The sequence below is a fragment of the Eurytemora carolleeae genome, unplaced genomic scaffold (assembly GCF_000591075.1).
Source record: "Eurytemora carolleeae unplaced genomic scaffold, Eaff_2.0 scaffold1569, whole genome shotgun sequence".
In the NCBI taxonomy this organism is placed as follows: Eukaryota; Metazoa; Arthropoda; class Copepoda; order Calanoida; family Temoridae; genus Eurytemora; species Eurytemora carolleeae.
In genome coordinates this window covers 1-19,320 of record NW_019397457.1, presented here as the reverse complement: position 1 = coordinate 19,320, position 19,320 = coordinate 1, and the positions used below count along the sequence as shown (strand labels likewise).

General features: G+C 31.7%; 1 protein-coding gene across 1 annotated transcript; it reads right to left on the bottom strand.

Moving 5' to 3' along the window:
* Window positions 1–3,526: 3,526 nt before the first annotated feature.
* Window positions 3,527–17,835, bottom strand: LOC111714396 (zinc finger C2HC domain-containing protein 1C). Its single transcript, XM_023489499.1, has 14 exons — window positions 17,724–17,835; window positions 17,348–17,466; window positions 12,925–13,029; window positions 10,999–11,070; window positions 10,837–10,920; window positions 10,475–10,561; window positions 10,196–10,261; window positions 10,062–10,137; window positions 9,596–9,829; window positions 9,070–9,186; window positions 8,562–8,711; window positions 6,061–6,294; window positions 3,969–4,138; window positions 3,527–3,759 (listed from the first exon to the last, which is right to left on the bottom strand). The coding sequence occupies exons 2-14, from the start codon at window positions 17,443–17,445 to the stop codon at window positions 3,690–3,692; spliced, it is 1,563 nt and encodes a 520-aa protein (XP_023345267.1). The 5' UTR covers window positions 17,446–17,466; window positions 17,724–17,835; the 3' UTR covers window positions 3,527–3,689.
* Window positions 17,836–19,320: the final 1,485 nt, after the last annotated feature.

The window sequence follows — 19,320 nt, the reverse complement described above, 5'->3', positions numbered from 1 at the left end:
CATTAATTCAGTAAAAATTGTATCTTTTCGAAAATATTAAATTAAAAATCAAAAATTCCAAAAAAAAATTTCTTCAAAATTATGTTTTTATGTATAGAATGCAAGACTTATGACATTTGCGACTAGTATTTGGATGAGACATTTGACAAGTAAAACAATTTAAAGATGTGACATTTGATCGATGCAACATATGACACATTTATGACATAAAAAAAAACTCCTGTTAAAAATAATTCTGAAAACTTTGATTACAGATTTGATTATTCACAAGAAAGAAATTATCAGAAAATCGTAAATTTCATCAAGTAAAAAACTTGATATATGAAAATTTAAAAAAAAGTTTGTGCAAAATTTTTATTTTTATGTCATATGTCTTATGTCGCTTCTGTCAAATGTCATATCTGTAAATTGTTTTAATTGAATTGAATTAATTGAATACTACCTTAATATTTTGAATAAGATACCCCTTTTGTTTATTAAGCACACCGCGTTTAAATATTAAATATGGTACCCTTTTTGTTTATTGCACAATTAACCTTTAAAAAATAAATATGATGTTGTATGGTAATATTCCTTCTATTTAATATTATAATAATATAATTATAATAATAATTATTATTATTATTAGTAGTAGTAGTAGTAGCATTATCATTTATAGATAAAGTACTCAAATGAAACTTAATAAATTATTCTTTAAAAGATTAAATCATACCTTTCTAGTGTTTGTCTTGCTCGAAAAATGATTATTTTAAAGTTTAAAATAAAATATTTCTATTAAGAAAGGACGTTTTCTTAGAAAAAGACTGATCAGTTTATTTATCTAATGTAAAAATAACAATTAATGTACATTTGTCAAATTTACAGTTTAATTTTTAAATACGCTCGGTCTATTTTAGATAAAAAGAAAAACACAACACAAAACATTTAAAATTGCTCTTTAAAAACATTCAAAACTAGAATTTTTCTTGGAACTTTTTTAAACTCATTTTTTAAAACAAGGCCCCTTGCCATTTAAAACAAAAAGCCCATGTTATGCTCCTATTTAAAATTTATGAATTATTAATGTGCAGATGTTCAAAACCTCATATTTCCTATCCTCCCACGCATCTAATATTATTATTAATTATGCATAATAAAGTGGTACGTACGGGCCATTCCTGTTACAGAAAACTTTTTTGAATTCAAAATCAAAGATTTAAATTTATATTTTATGGTCTTACCTTGGTTTAAGCTCTTTCCAAGAAGTATAAACTATATGGAGTTGTACCCATTGGACAATTTTCAAGTTTAACAGAATTGATAAGACCTTAAATTACATCAGTTTTATGCTAATGGTTGAGAAAAAAATGTAAACAGTAAACCGGATCTGCTTGTACAGGATACAGAAAGATGCCGCAATACACAAATGTCCGTTGTACATAAGTCACTATCTGATCTATACCTGATCTGATTTGAACCCTCATTACAAAGACGTCGGATTACATCCCCTGCCTTCCACTGACTGTCATAATCATTTAAATAACAATTGTCAAAACAGAAAAATAAAAATAAAAAAGTTAGATTCATTCGTGTCTTTATTGAGATAACTTTGAGTTTACAATCATTTTCATTTATTAATTTATTAACGAATTCAAGGGCTCTAAGAAACATGACAGTTGCAAGACAACTTGAATGTCGTTTTGATCTTAAAACAATTTACGGCATTTATTCATAAACCTAATTTTAAATATTCTAGAATTAATAGCCACAAAATATTTCCGGCATTTCCCAAATGTGTACTGTTTTTTATGCTTTCAATATTACCAGAGATATAAAGAATTGTGTTCATATTTCGACAATGTTGGTTTTATCTAATAAAATTGAAATTTAAACAAAATTCTCAATATCTTCGCTAATATTGACAACAACAAAAGGTAGGCCACATTGTGGAAATCCAGGACGAGGAGAATTTTCTGGACATTGTTTCAAAAACCATACAAATAAAAGAAGGTTTACGACTGAATGTCTCAATAAATTTTTAAATCGTCTTGCTTCTGTCAAGTTTCGTGGGACACACTGCGTTAGAATGAAAGAAAAGGGAAATGTTAATTTAAATTTTGGTTGTTCGAAAATTTTAGAAATATTGGAAATTTTCGATCAGTTAACCATCATCTAAGAAGTGCCGCAAATGGTTTGTTTTACAGGCTGGAATTTAGTGAAAGGAAAGGGAAATTTTAGTTTAAATTTTGGTGGCTTGGAAATTTTAGAAATTTTTGATTATATTATTTTTTATCAGTTAACCGTCATCTTAGAAGTGCCGTAAATGGTTCGTTTTACAGGCTGGAATTTAGTGCCAGGATAGGGAAATGTTAGTTGAAATTTTGGTGGCTTGGATAGTTTTGAAATTTTCGATCATATTATCTTTTATTAGTTAACCTTCATCTAAGAAGTGCCGATAATTATTCACAACGGTGTATTTGAAATTCTTTAAATTATGCTACAGGGTGTCCCACGAAACATGACAGTAAGCAACTTGAATATCGTCTTGATTTTTGATATAATTTGCTGCATTTATTTGTCAACCTAATTTTAGAAGTAAATTTCTAGAGATAATAATCACAAAATTCCCCTAGTCCTGCCATTTCCAAAATGTGGTCCGCATTTTTTGTGCTTTGAATATTGCCCGAGATATGAACAATTTCGTTCAGATTTCGAAAATTTTGCTTTTATTTAACAAAATTGAAATCTGAACCAAACTCTTTATATCTCCGGTAATATTGAAAGCACAAAAAACGCAGACCACTTTTTGGAAATGCCAGGGCTAGAAGAATTATGTGTTAATTGTTTCAAGAATCATACATATTAAAGTAGATAGAAGACTAAATGTCACAAATAAATTCAAATATCAAAGACGACTTTCAAGTCGTCTTGCTATTGTCATGTTTCGTGGGACACCCTGTATAATATATATATATATATTATATTTATATAAATATTAAAATATTATGTTTAAAAATATGTTTGCTATTAGCCAAATGGTTTGTTGGCATACGAGAAAAATAACCGGCCAGTTAAATTCTTGCATAAATTCTTAGCTGAAAAATTCCAGGGTTGTGAATTGTTTATGGCACTTTTTTTGCAAAATTCATTTGAAGTACGTTGACGATTTTTTCATAAAAAGAGTATTATGGACGGATATTTCTGAAAAAAATAATATAAAGAAATATTTCTGTAGTTATATAAGGAAATATTTCTGTAGTTATATAAGGAAATGTTTCTGTAGTTATATAAAGAAATATTTCTGTAAGTTTATATTATAGACGAATAATTCTGTAAGGTAGTATTATAAGAAATTAATAATATGGACGGATTTTTTCTGGAAGTTAATATTATGGACGGATATCTATGAAAATTAATATGTTGAGCGAATACTTCTGTAATTTAATGTAATGAACGGATATTTCATAAAATTAGTAATATTGACGGATATTTCTGCGAATTGATATTGATATTTTTTTTAGATTTTTCAACAGTAGGAAAGTTGAAATAGAGGCATCACATTTATTTATCTGAACAATTTAAATTTTAATGATTTTTGATGAATGGTTAAAGAACCGTGGTAAAAGGATGAATTACAGAAAAGTTAGTTGTGAATGCATGAAACGTGGATGACACATCAAGTGCAGGAATTATTTAAATTATATATTTATTTAACGCTTCTTGTTACTCTTGATGTCTTTGCATTTGGGAATATGTCGATCAGCTGCAGCTTCAGAAAACCTAAACAATTTTTTAAATTTTAAAAATTCCTGAACTTCTGTCTTACTTTAAAAAGTTATTTGAATTCTTTAATTTAATGAATCAAAATAGCCATGTTTTTAGGAATAAAAACGAAAATGAAAGTTTCTTTTAGGGCTATATAATCAAATAAAAGAGGTTTAATAAAAAAAACAATACAATTATGTCAATTTAATGTGTAAAGCCTTTACCTTCTATCGCAGTGTGGACACTTAATATAGTCGGATGTATCCATGGGAGGGGGAGGGGGCAAATCCTTCAATGAACCACCGGCAGCCAAGTGTTTTTGAGCCGCTTTAGCAGATCGTAGAGTTGCAATAAACTCCTCGCGTTTCTTCCGCCAATCACTCTTCTTCTGATCCTAAATATGTGTACATGGCAACGCAGATTGTGTACAATCTCAGTACGGCTGTATCTACGTCACAATTGTCAACTCAATTTCTGTGTCTGACAAATTATAAATAAAACTGATAGTCTTCAATGCAATTTTATGAGTTCTTACACCTTTTCTCTATCATTCTGACTAAATAAAGGAGTTGAAGCTGATGTTACAAATCACCATATAACATCGTAATTTGGAAAAATCACTTTAAAGCATATTTCAGAAATGTTTAATGGCATATTAGAGAAAATTTTCTGAAAAGATTTAAATGAGATTAAACCCCCATTTCCGGAGGAAATACAGGAAACAAGAAAAGGTAGTTCTCTAATGAAATTTCCTTTTTAAAGGGGATTTCATTTTTATCTCAAATGTAGTATTTAACAAATTTGGGAACACATAAAAATATTTAAAAACAGTGTTTGAACTATGAAATTAATGGAAAATCTATGTAAAGGGTTACCCACAAAGAATGAGAAATGTAAAGACGACCTGAAACTCTTAAAATATAACGACCCGAAAATTGAATAAAGTTTTTAAATATTTGATTTAAACAAAAACCAAAACGACTGATTTTTTTTGGGGAGGGGGGGGGGAATTTATAGGTATACTATGTATAACTGTGAATTCAACAATACAATATCAAGTATAAATGATATCTTTTTGTTTTCATTAAATATATTTTTTTATTTAGGGTCTAATTTTTCAGAAAAGTGGCTGGCCTTAGTAATTGAACATTGAACATGTAATTCGCCTAGAAACACTTACCCTAATGCCTTCTTTCTACGGAGGTTGGCCGGGCACCCCCCTCCCTCACGTTGGGGTATTTTAGGGGGCCATGGGGGGTGACTGTTTTGTCACAATCTCAGGATATATATAGTTTATATATTCTGAGGTCCCAATTCTCCTCTTGAAATGCATTTGTCTTGTTTTTCATGTTGAGAATGGAGAAAATGAATATATTCATTATAATTCATTTACAAACATTGTATGAAATGTAGCTAGTATTTATTATTTCAATTTATTTCGGCATATTTTAAAGCTGTTGGAAGTACAGTCATAACCAGAGAACCAGATTTTAAACTGTCCAATGATCATGCGGCACAGTCTGTTTACGCAGAGTAAACAGACCCATTTTACTTGATCAATGATTTAAGTACTTATAGTAAAGGATGAAGGACTAACATCGAATGCACTTCAATATATTTTTAATATCGTCTTCCTATTCCACAGTTTTCTGGTTATCACTGTCTATATTTTTTAAACACAAGAATAAACCATAGATATTACAAGGATTTGTTATATTATTGAGCACAGAGCGAACCCTTCAACAATTTAAAAATGCCGTTTTTTACTTCAAATCCTGAAAACAGCGCCTTTTTGAAAGATTTTTCGACAGGGCCGGGTGGTGGGGCTAGCCCTCCCCCGGTACCCCCCTCAGGACCCTCAAAACTTAATTTCGCCCCCCCACCCTCCTCACAAAGTGCTAGTTGCACCAATGGTTGTAATTTCAATTTCCTGTTTCCTTCAAACCTTTATCTGTTTTAATGATGGGGAACATGTTGACAAGTATTTAATTCTAATAATTTCTGTTAAAAATATCTTTAAATCATTGTACCCCAAGGTGGAATGATTTTAAGTATAACCTGTAGAAATAAGGCAAAAAATATACCAATTTATTCTGCACTAACAATCTAACTTTTTTAATATCATCTTATGAACATTTCTACAGTTTGGTGAATTTAGATGAATTTTTCTTTGAACATTTTAAATCTAGACAACCTTTCCTTCTTTCCAATCTACTTATTGATCTTTCCTCATGTTGGATTTTAAAATTTGTTTTTACCTTTTTTAATTTTTTTTTCGTTTACTTTTAAACAAAAAAAATATTTTAAAAAACTAACCTTACTATTGTTAGAAGGTTTTTGTGTACCCTGTTTCTTAACATAAGGAGCAGCATCTGTGCCCTGAACTCGTTTTTTAGTCATGTCAAACGGTTTCCGTTTCTTCTGGGTAGTTTTTGTGCAAATAGTTTCATGCTTCTCAATCCGATCCTCGGCAAAATTCCTGCCACAATTCTTGCACTGGGAGAGGTCGTCCCGCGGTTTGGGGGCAAACACAGATCGACGCTGTGGCATCTAAAAATGTAAATAAATAGCTCTGCCTCACACTACACTTTGTGAAGAAATCATAACATGTACCTCTAGGGATTCCAATCGCAATTCCGTTGCGCGTAAATGTGCGGAATTGCGCGCAACTGTTGATGGGCGGATTTTTGGTAATGTCAATTTGGTAATGACAATTTGATAATGACAATTTGGTAATGCGATTTGGTAATGACAATTTGGTAAGGACACAAAAGTGACAATTTGGAAATGACAATTTGATAATGATAATTTGGCAATGACATTTTGGTAACATCATAAAAGTGACAATCTGGTAATGACAATTGGGTAATGACAATTTGATAACAACATGAAAGTGACATTTTGGAAATGACAATTTGAAAATTTTAAAAACAAGGTGAAAATTTTGAGGAAAAAAAGTATACATATTTACAATTATTAGTAAATAATTGATTACATTATGTTGGGTTTGGTTAGGTAAAGTGACATTATGTAAAATGCGCCAAAAAAGTGGTAAAATTCGCAACATTTTCTAAAAACATTGTTTTAATCTCAGTCGGCCCCTTAGCCCATCCTTGTCGCAGCGATCGGCCCAAAAATTGTCTTAACCTAACCTAATCCAAAAAAATGACACTAAACAATGTGAGAAACAGCACATTATTCAACATTGAGGAGGCCGCCACGATCAGCCCCCTAGCCAATCCTAGCTGCAGCGCTGGACCCAGAAATTTTTTAACCCGCCCAACCCAAAATAATGAAAGAAACAGAACATTATTCAACATTTAAGAGGCCGCCGCGCTCCGCCCCCTGGACGCAGCGCTCGGCCCAGAAACTGTCTTTACCTAACCTAACCCAACATAATGTAATTATTCTTAAATTCCCAAGAACAGTCTATTGTGCTTTGTTGGATCATTGAAAAGATTTTTAATGTACTTAAAGAGGTTAACAAAAATTACTTACAACTAGCAACAAACTAACCCTATATCTTTGCAACCTGATTATCTGATATCGTAGACCTTATATATTGTCACCAAATGGTCACTTTATGTAGTTGTAAACCTGGTTGCCACTTTTCTGTAGTTACAAAATTGTCACTTTATGTAGTTCCAAATTGTCATTTTTATGAAGCAATCAAATTGTCATTACCAAATTGTCACTTTTTTGTAGTTACCAAATTGTCACTTTTATATCGTTAACAAATTGTCATTACCAAATTTTTACTTTTTTGTAGTTACCAAATTGTCACTTTTATGTTTTTACCAAATTTTCATTACGAAATTGTTGTTACCAAATTGTCACCTTACCAAGTTGGCATTACCAAATTCTCATTTATACCGAATTGTCCTTACCAAATTGACGTTACCAAAAATCCGCCCGTCCAACTGTTCTCGAATTGCGCGGAATTGCGAGAAAGTAAAATCCACTTGCATTAAAAACCCTAAGTAGCTCTAAGTTAGAATAAATTGCAAAGATATTCTCACATAAAATTTGACATTTAAAAATGTTTCATTTCATGTCAGAAAAAAAGAATAAAATAATTGTTCCAAATGAAAATGAACCTTAATTTTTTAAAAATTTAAATGTTATTGAGTTTCATAAAATTGAATAAACTTCAGAGTAAACCGAAGAAAAAGTTAGTAGATTTCCTGCATGACCCTCTCTTTCTCTGATACTTTAAACATCTGGACTGGATAGTTCGGTAAATTCAAAAACTATAAGAGCACTATTGAGGGAATTGAGGTTGTAATAGTTATTGACCTAGGATTGAATTCAACTGAGGTCGGATCAATTAGAAGAATTAGTGGATATCAGATGAGGCAAAATAAGTAAAATCCTCAAATATTTTCAATCATGGATATACTTAAGAAAACGTTAAATTTGCCGCGGATCACAAAAAATAAGAATTAAAGACAATTACAGTGAAATTTACCCTATTTACAACGGTGCTCTTAAAAGCGTTGTTTGCTCAAGATATGCACGTTTTTATTTCTTTAATAGTTAATTTGTATTTGCGGTTTCTCTGCGAAAGTGACTCGCGTATTTCTTGTTTGTAAGAAGCGATAGAAACATTATCATAATAAAACACTTTTCGAGTCATGAAAACTATATTATCTTTCACGCTATTGATCAGCTTAATGTTTCGAGGGTACCGTTTAACATCAGGCATTGCCAATCTGTGTATTAAGGGTGACTTGAAATTACGCTTTATCAAAGCAAAAGTTTCGACCATAAACTTACAACTTTAGTGTTGTAACAATATAAATCTTAAATTTATTCACCTCCTTATTAATATCTGATGATGATGGACTTTTTCTGATTAACCCTGGTCGGTCTCGCTTCACAGTCTCGGAATGAACAGGAGGTCGAGGCTGGGAGGGAGGTCGAGGTTGCAAGGGAGGTCGGGAATTAGTTGAAGGTCGATCTTCAACCTTGAAATTATATTCATAAACCGAGGTCAGATTTAATAAATATAGCAAGAAGTAGTTTAGCTAAGTACGAAAAGTTAAACTATTCTTCTAGCATGTCTGAATGTACACCTGAGAAATAGCTTAGCTTTATTATGCATAAGCTTCTTCTCACTATCTATCACACCTGACTACTTGTTATGTTTTAATTACTTTAGAGAAATGCCTGAAATTCTAATGGCTTACTTTTAAATGCCATACTGATTTAAATTTTCTTACTTCTTAAACTCCTTTTAATTGTATTTGGTAGTTAGATATGTAACACTTTTGTTCGGAAAATTTGAAATAATATACATTATATTATAATATACATTTTTCTTACTTCGATTTTCCTTGGCCTGCGGAATGATGATGGTTGACTCCGTTCTCTGTTCAGCAAACGCTCTGGCTGCACTCGTTCCGACGGCGGGGTTCTGTCAGGAGTTCCACGTGTTGAGCCCTATAACAAATAAAAATTACCTCACGGACAAAAGGCCAAATTAAAAGAATTTGAGCCGCGGCTCAAATATGGTTGGTTCCATTTTAAATCATGTTCAATGTTTCAAGATTTATGCTAGCGCTCAATTAAAACCGGATTTTGGCTGATTTGAGATGCGGCTTAGACACAGGCTATACATTTTTGTTAGCCAATAAAAGCCTTTTAAAAACATCAATTTGGTACCCGTCTTTGAAAAAGAAAAAAGAAAGAAAAAAGTAGAAACATCAACATCGTTTCTAAACTCTTTAATTTTCATGAAAACTAGATTAAAAAGCTTTATATTTAACAAAACAAAAATATTAAACATCGAATTTTGCATTATAAAAACAAAAAGTTTATAAACATCTTAAAAAAATATATTTCCACTTACACTTCTTGGATCACGAGAACATGAATTCTGTCTTCTTCCAATTCTTTCTTGTTGTGAGTCCTCAATTGCTTTCTTGCGTGATTCTTCAAGTGCCTTCCTGTGCGATTCTTCCAGTGCAATTTGGCGCGCTTCTTCCAGTGCGCGTTGTCTTGCTTCATCATGTGCTCGTAGAGTGAGCGCTTTCTCAACCTTATTCTTTTCCAGCTTCACCTCATCCAATTCTCTTTGTTGTTCCTAAATCATCATCATTAACATCATCAATTCAACTTGCAATTTTAAAAACGTATTATCAATTAAAAGTTGTCTTCATTGTATTGATATAAACGCCAACCACAATAGATATTTTTAATGTTTTCTAGCAAAATACATTAATGAACTATCGCAGGGGAGATGAACCCCCTCCCACCTTCCTACCTTCAGTCATCAACATCTAGTGGTCATCTTTCATGCGACATTAATCTTTCACCTTTATTTTGGCGAGAAGTTCCTGTTCACGTTTTCTCATTTCAAACTGCATTCTTCTTCTTTCTTCTTCCCTTTCTCTGCAAGTAAGACTACATTTTAGTTCTGTCCAATATTTGTTGATTGATTTATTATTACCTTTCTACAGTTTTAGCTCTAGATCTTGAAGAATATATGTCACTATCTGACCCTTCTTCATCAGACCTTAGATATACATTTATGATGATTATACTGAGTATACTTATAATAATGATAATGATATTGATAACGATAACAATAACAATAACAATAACAATAACAATAACAATACCAATTACAATAATAATAAAAATAACAATAGCAATAATAATATATGATGATGATGATGATGATGATGATGATGATGATGATGATGATGATGATGATGATGATGATCACCTTGTTGGAGAAAGACTAGGACTTCTATATTCTTTTCTAACCGGAGATTTCTGTTTCTTGTAAGTTCGATAGTTTAGATTCTCAAAACTATATAAAAGAAGACAATTGTTAAACAAATATTTTATTTTATTTATTTATTTTCGCATCTATTTTATTTTTTTTTCGGATTAGTAGACTCTTTATTTTTATAGTGTGGCATGTTCGATTAACACAGTACCTAAAGATGCATCCATGATTCATTCTTAATCTTTAACATTGATTATTTCCGATTGATTAAAGTTTAGGACTTCAAAGATTCATACACAAGAGGGGACACTTGAATATCACTTGTAATTACAAGGAGAATCCCATGAAAAAATTACCTGAATGAATTTTTTCTTTCATATGTTTTTGATGGAGAGCTCTGAACGGATTCAGATTTTCGAACTGTTACTGGTCCGTCCGACCTAGAAAACCCCGGTTATTTTCTATTTTATGTGCCTTGGAACTCTATGTATTTCATCTACTTTATGTTTTCTTTGAACCTGTCGGAACTATGGGAAGAGTAAGCAGAATCATGATAAGACTGGGTCATAGGGGAACTTCCTCTGTACTTCCTGAAAACAAGGAAACTTGTTAAAATATGCATTAACCCCTTCCTTTGCTTAGATTAAATTCTAAAATGCACAAATTGTGAGGTAAATATATATATTTATTTCGAAATAGTCATTTTAGTTGGACACATTTAACTTTATAATTTTGTAAGTGTGACACCCTGTACATTATATTTTTTTTTCATGGGACATCCTATACATTATATTTGTTTCTAGGGACACCCTGTACATTATATTTGATTTTTCGGATACCCTGTACATAATATTTGTTTAATGGGACACCCTGTAAATTATATTTGCTTTGTGGGATACCCTTGTTACACTATGTTTGTTTAGTGGAACACCCTGTACATTATATTTGATTATATATACACCTATATAAATACTTTGCTTGTCTGTCTGTTTGTTTGTTTTTATCCAATAAACGCCAAAGCGGCTGAACTGATCGGGCCCAAATTTTTTGTTGAACCTTATGTGACCCCAGGGAAGGTTAATGGATGCTCGAATTTTCAAAAATTTGCCTCTAACAAAATTCGATTTTTGAAAATTTAAAAATCCACGATATTTTTTTTAAAATCGGCGATTTTTTTGTATGTTTTTGTTTTACAATGTTTTCAAAGAGAACATGTTCACACATCAAATAGAAGATTTGCGCGTAGCGCCCTACATGCCTAGAGTATATATATTTTATTATATATTTAACACCCGATTTTCTTCTAAGCTAGTTTTAGAATTTTTCAACCCTGCATCATAGAAATAAAAATTCTAATAATTTTTTAATATTTTATTTTAAATAGGGAATATTTTTAATATTCCCCAGTATGCAGGGTAAAATTCCCCTTCTCAGGTTAACTTAAATTTTCCTTAGTTTCCCCAATAAAGTTTAGAAATAAATTCTATTCTTAAAACTTCAAAAGTTTATCAGTAAATTGTTGAAGGGATTTTAAATATTCAATTTTAGAATTTAAAGCAACTTTAAATTGAAAATTCAATCAGTTGTGTTTAAATGGAAATCAAGTTATTTTTTTTAGTTATTTCAAAGTTTCCCTTTTTTACATTTTAAAATTTACGTAATGAAAAAAGTTAGCTTATATCTAATATCTTATATCTAATAAAATGTGGAAAAGTGTGCATTAAGAGATCAAGGGTTCAAGATTAAGATTACTTCATACAAAATTTCAGACCTCAGTTTGTTTTAAATAAACCTTATTGTTTTTTATTTTTCAGAAAACTTGAAGGATTATTATTTCATCTTTGTTCATGGGCTCAGTATCAGCAGCTGAGATATTGAATTTAGAAACACATAATTAGCTAACTTCCTTGCACAAACCAGAAATATCAGACAGAAATAAAAGAAGAAGAGATTAGCAGAATTATGAACCAATGAATAGACAAGAAGAATTTCTAATACCAAATATTTTAAAAATATCAAAAATAAATATTCGGGTGCGTTTTCCCAACTGGGGTTTTCGGGGTCCTGGGATTCCACTCCTACCTTCCCATGAGGGAGGGTCCGGTCCCATGGCCCAAAGAATCCCAAAGTGAGAAAAATTGGAATACTGTAAATAATACTATATAAAATACTGTAAATAATACTATATAAAATACTGTAAATAATACTATATAAAATAATTTTGTACAATTTTGAAATTATCTTTTTTTAAACCTTTTCTAAAAAAAAGAAAATTGTTCAAAAACCTTTTTGTTTTTTATTATCTATTTTTTCAGAAAATGATTTATTATAAGAACACAAAATATTTAAATCTAAAATGTAACCATCTTGGAACTAGTTTTAATCATTCTTAACAGATTTAATGTTCGCTTTAAAAATGTTCTTTTTGTACTGTATTGTATGACCTGTAGGTAGGTGGGAGAGGTCTCGTGTAATCTCTTGTTGTGGTTTTTATTTCTCTCCGTGACGTCACTGGGGATTCATCAGGAGAAAGGATGTATTGATTTGACCTGAAACCAAATGTTTCATAAAATTACAAATAAAAATTGTCCTGTGACAAAAGATTTACATGAATGTTTTTTTTTTTTTTTAATAACCATCTATATATAAATTTGGCTTGTCTGTCTGTTTGTTTGTTTGTTTGTATCCAATAAACGTCAAAACCACCTAACCGATCGGGCCCAAATTTATTGTGGGACATCACGTGACCCCAGGGAAGGTTTATGAATGATCAAAATTTCAAATATTTGTCTCCATCAAAATTCGATCTTCATTAAATTTTTGAAAATTTTGAAAATCCACGAAATTTTTTGTGAAAATCCGCGAATTATTTTTGTTTTGTTTTACGATGTACACAAAGAGAACATGTTCACATTAATTTAGAAGATGGGCGCGAAGCGCCCTATAATGCTAGTAAAATATAAATTTGGCTTGTCTGTTTTTTTGTTTGTATCCAATCAACATCAAAACGGCTGAACCGATCAGGCCCAATTTTTTTGTGGGACATCACGTGACCACAGGGAAGGTTTATGAATGATAAACATTGTGTTTTAAAGGTTTTTAATTTTGAAAAAAAATAAATTCTTGAAAATCAGCGATTTTTTTTTAAAAATCCGCAAAATTTCTTTCTTCTTTGTTTTATAATGTAAACAAAAGAACATGTTCACAATTTAAATAGAAGATGGGCGCGAAGCGCCCTAAAAGCCTAGTAACCATAAAAAGCAATTCAATGCAGCTTCTTTCTTTTAAGGTGGTAGAAACAGAAATCCACGAATTATTCTGAAGATAAGTTAGTACTTAAAATAGTTTTATCATCACCAAAGAACAGAGAAAGATTCTGAAAAAAACAAGAAAGATTCTGAAAAAAAACAAGAAACCTTCTTTTTGAAAAATGTTTTTAAATTTATTTTTTATAATTTATGTAAAATAAAATGATACAAGGCATAGTTTTAAATGTTTATCTTTTTTTCTCCTTTCTCCATCTGCGTGTCCGAAGTTTTTCTTTTTCTTGCCTCCTTTGTCCGTCTGTTTGAAAGAATTTTTGCGAGTCGCTGTCTTTGCGCTATTATAAGACAGTGCACGATCACCCTTTCATTGTATAGATGTCTGTTTATGTTTTGTTTTGCTTAATTGTAATTGCAGCCTCAGCGCTGAACATTCTGTCTACTTGCTGTGCCAGGTCACCACTCTGCACTTCAATTTAGTTTTTTATTTGCAGCGAGGGAGCAATTCTTCCATGCTATGAACCGCACATTTTTACTTTCCTTTACAAGGAGGGTTGCTATTAACAACGAAGGATAATCAAGTGACCCGCTCAGAGGTAATTTGTTGTAGGATCCAACAGAGAAATGTCCCCGAGTCTCATTTCGTTGCTTGTGAGAAGGATTGATGTTAGGAAGGGAAGAGTGGAGATGAGGATAAGGGTTTGTAAGACGCGCGTATATAGGAATGTTTCGTTACAATCACTCCATTTGTCCACATGATATACTGTTTCGCAGTCCAGCAACATGAAACCCTTCAGATTTTTGTCCTTGCCCTTCCTGGTACTGTTTTGCAGGGTCATCCACAAAGGATGATACTTTCAAAATTTAGAAGGATAAACAAGTTTAAAAGTGATTAAGCAATTAAAAAAAAATCATGTACACTGTTGGAAATGACATATTCAAAATTAGAATTTATGTATGTTCCAGTTCTGACTAAACCTCTAGTAGTTACTTTATAGGGAATTTATAGGATCCATCAGAGTTCAGGTAGATTTAAAATTCGATGTTGATGGTGATGGAACAATCTTTGTAGAGTAAAAAAAGTAGATGTTAGTTCATTTTATTGAAAATATATTTCGGTCTGGGTTGACTCTCGTTAGTTCTTGAGATTGTTTCTGTCATGAAGATTAAATGACCAGTATAGAAAACACCTTCCTTGATATATCGGTTGACTTATAAAATTTATCTGTCAGTACAATTTTACTTGAATTATCCAAAATAATAATAATCCAAAATAATTTAAGTGAAATTAGAATCAAGTAGAGTTTTTTTTATATAAAAACAGTTCAAGCAAAAATGTGATTAATGTCAGCAGAGTACGTAAGTCATTTAAGAAACCCTAGCGGAGGATAGACAGTTCCAAATTTCACCACAAGAGTTCTCTGCACGTTTTATTCAAAATTCAAATCAATAAAAAAGTATAAGATGTTGTGTAACGTGTACATTATAAAATCAAATTAATAGTGATGAATATACATATGTGGTCAGTAATCAATAAAAAAATATTTTCAGTATAACTAAATACTTTAATAAAAGTTCATAAGTAGAAACTGACGTCGTTCAATATACACTCATCCTCTTCTGTAATTAAATATAAATTTAACATCAGAGCCCAAAACCAGTTTTAAAACCCGGGTTTCATTAATGGGGTTAGTGTATATCAATATTTTTGTTATGCAATAATATTTCATTTAGTTTCTTCATATTCTACTTTTTGTTGAATCTCTTTAATCAAAATCTACAAAATCCCCAAAAAGGGAACTTGAGAGTTTCTTTCATCGATACTCTTTTAAATTTTGGGCTCATGGGAGTAAACTGTACACTGATTTACTACAGAATCTAAGTACGTTTCTAAATGCATTTTTTTCCATCCCTCCCACCATTTGTACATATATTACCATTTGACGAAATTGAAATTCTGATTCAATTAAGAAAAAAATAAAGTAAATGATTAGAAATTTGCCTAAATTAAGCAGAAACCGACAGATTTCGGAAATTAAAAATGAATGCGGAGTGAACCAATGTCAGTTTGATAAACATCAAATAAGTAATTGATATCTGTTAGAATCTGATTGAAGAGAGTTTAATTCTACTTGCCATTTACTCCAATTAGTAATCAAATTGAAATAAGTGCCGATTAATGACGCAAATGCTGATCGCTGTAGTTAATGTAAGCAGGTTTCTGCTTGCTCCGATTTTCGTTAATGAATGTAAGTAGTATTCAGTTGAATGTAACTAGAATTTAGTTAACAGCAGCCGAACTTACATCTAGCAGTATAATCTTTAATATATTACAACGGATGCATGAAATAAATAATTTAGATTGTAAGCGTAATTTCCATAAGTGTATATGCATTTCTAGATATCATCTCAAGGGACCCTCCATTGTAGAGAGCTGTGTCCGATTCACAACAGCGTGCCCTTTAAAAATTTGAATTATCCTCATTTTGCTACAGAAATGTTGATATTGCAAGCTGTTATCTATTCCAAGAAAAATTAATATTCACTGCCTAGAAGTCGCAGTCCGTGTGTTATTTAAAGTACCTGGCCGACGTTTAATCAGCTGTACAGTGTACATACATAGACTACATATATGGCAAAACGGGACAGTTCACCAAATGAATCAGCCCCTTATAGGGAGATTATAATGGCTGTCGATAATCAGATAAAGGTTTTAAGGGTACCGTTGTAAATAGTGCATTCGTCTCTTTGCTTAAAAGGTCACTTGAACTTACGATTAGTGCTTACATTCCCTTAATTTAAATTAAAACATGAATTTAAAATTTAAGTCATTCTGATACCCATGTCAGGCTAATGAACTTTCTTAAATCATATGGTTAAAAAATCTAGTTTTATTTATCTTTGTATTTATCTATTAGTTCCTTATACTTCCTTGTTAAAACAGGGGAAAAGCAATTGAATTTAAAGATGTAAAATAAATAAAATGGTTTTTCACAGTTTAAACAGGAGTGGCCGTTATAGTCTTCTTCGTAAATATAACATTTTTGTTCGTGAAAGATTAACTCATTTTTTGCTAATTATTGATTAAGTTTGTCTATAACTTTGAAACGTCTCATTGCTGGAATTTCTCTTTTCGTTTCTTAAAGAACAGTCAATTGTTTTAAAACATTAAAAATCATTTGTTGACGTATGCGACGCCCAGACCTAAATTTAACCAATTCTAACCAAGTTTAATCAATAAAAGCAATTCAACTAAAACCTTAATGTTTACCACCAGCATCCTGTATTTATTGTGTACAGTTTAATTAGAAACAGAACAGACGGACTTAATAATATAAACATTACATATCTACACTGTAAAGTTTACATATAAATACCTACCTATCTTCCTACCTAGCTCGCTACAACATTCCAACCTATCTACGTATGTACCTATCTACCAATCTATTACCTACCTATCTACCTACCTATCTACCTACCTAGCTCGCTACAACATTCCAACCTATCTACGTATGTACCTATCTACCAATCTTTTACCTACCTATCTTTCAATCTACATAAAACCTACCTACCTTCCTTACTACACTACCCACCACCCACCTACCTAGATTTACTGAACCCTATGCCACTATGTGGCCTGGAACTGGTAAACGACTCCTCACTACTACTCCCAATACAGTTCTGGGACTGGGTCCGAACCATATTGTACTTTGAGTACTTATTCTAAATAGAAAATGATTATTTACTTGTTGTTAATAACAATAATTTTACGCATAAGGATGAAAAAAAACAAATTTATCTGCTTACATAATCAAACTTCAAACCAGTTTTCAATGAGAGGAGTTATGATTGAGAACATATACGATTTTTTTAGTTTGGCATTTGACGTGAGAATATATTTTTTTAGTATGGAAAACAAAATAATTTTGAATGAACACCGCGTAAATCAAAGACGAATTTCAACTTTTTTTCAAGATAACCTGGTTTACGCTCCTATCTAGGCTAACCCCTCGGACTGAGTTCGACTGAAATAAATATATTTTAGTTTCCTTAAAAATATTTTATAATCCAGATTCCTTCCAGAAATGAATATTCAATAAGGTCAAATCTTTTCCATTTTGTTAACAATTCAGAAATCACTGATCCTTCAATGTTTTGTGGACTAAAAACGGAATAAATTCCTTCTGAATTCCGCTACATTAATAGTTTCCATTGAAGATGTTAAGTTTAGGCGCTAGCTAGATCTCCGTTTCTCACAAAAGTTATGACTTAAGTTCAGACAGTGGCTGCACCAAATAAAGTGGAATTAATTATTTACCATTTAGTTTTATTTAAAATCATATTAAATGATGTAATTAAATATCTATTTTCAACGTTAAAAAGAGTTTCATTTTCTTGAATTAGACGAAATGATACTCGATCGAAGTAGCACTTGGTCTAATCCGTGCGAGGTCATAAAACCGGTTTATGCAGTACAAGGATATAAATAAATATTCATGTTCTAATCCTAAATTAGGTTTGTAACGAGTACTCCAATCAGAAGATCATTGTTGATGTACTCCTCGTAGCTGGTCTTAATGATATTCTCTACCTTGATATTCTCCATGAGATATAATATATATATAATTCTTCATGGAGATATAATAGAAGAAATGAGGAGATTCAACTGGATGATACAACTAGATGATAATTAGTTGTTCTAAACTACACTTCAAAACTCCACTTAAACTTGACTCTAACTCCACTTTTGAACTCCAGTCACCAACTAGATGAAATCTGGGTGAAAAACTCGACTTAAACTCGACTTTTGGAATCCCAGTTTTTACCAAGTCAGGGTGAAAACTTGGATTTCAAAACTCCACTTCTAAACTCCACTTAAACTTGTCTTTAGCTCCACTTTTGAACTCCAGTCACCAACTGGGTGAATCTGGGTGCATAAACTCGACTTAAACTGGACTTTTTAAATCCCAGTTTTTACAAAGTCACAAGCTCGGTGAAATCCTGATGAATAAACTCGACTTAAACTCGACCTTTTGAATCCCAAATTTTACCAAGTCAGGGTGAAAACTTGGATTTCAAAACTCCACTTAAACTTGACTTTAGCTCCACTTTTGAACTCCAGTCACTAGCTGGGTAAAATCTGGGTGCATAAACTTGACTTAAACTTGACTTTTTGAATCTTAGTTTTTACCAAGTCACAAGCTGGGTGAAATCTTGGTGAGAAAACTAGACTTAACCTCGACTTTTTGAATCCCAGTTTTTACCAAGTCAGGGTGAAAACTTGGATTTCAAAACTCCACTTAAACAAGACTTTAACTCCACTTTTGAACTCCAGTCACCAACTGTGTTAAATCTGGGTGCATACACTTTATCTAAAGTCCACTTTTTGAATCCCAGTTTTTACCAAGTCACCACCCGAGTAGAATCTTAGAGTCGGGAACCTAGTCTTAGGCGCCGGGCCGACTTTCTCCGACCCTCTGTTTTTGGAAAAAAATATCAAATTTCACCAAATATATGTAATATGAGCAAAAACCATTAAAATATTTGAGCATTCCTCTCCCCATCCCTTTCTTCAAG

What these genes read in the sequence shown, in the direction of transcription:
- LOC111714396 (XM_023489499.1), bottom strand. Translation starts at nt 17,445, where the DNA reads ATGGTTCGGACCCAGTCCCAGAACTGTATTGGGAGTAGTAGTGAGGAG. An exon ending in AGAGCTAAAACTGTAGAAAG is followed by an intron (nt 10,138 to 10,195) that starts GTAATAATAAAT and finishes TCTTACTTGCAG; the next exon opens with AGAAAGGGAAGAAGAAAGAA. An exon ending in TGTCCACACTGCGATAGAAG is followed by an intron (nt 3,760 to 3,968) that starts GTAAAGGCTTTA and finishes AAAATTGTTTAG; the next exon opens with GTTTTCTGAAGCTGCAGCTG.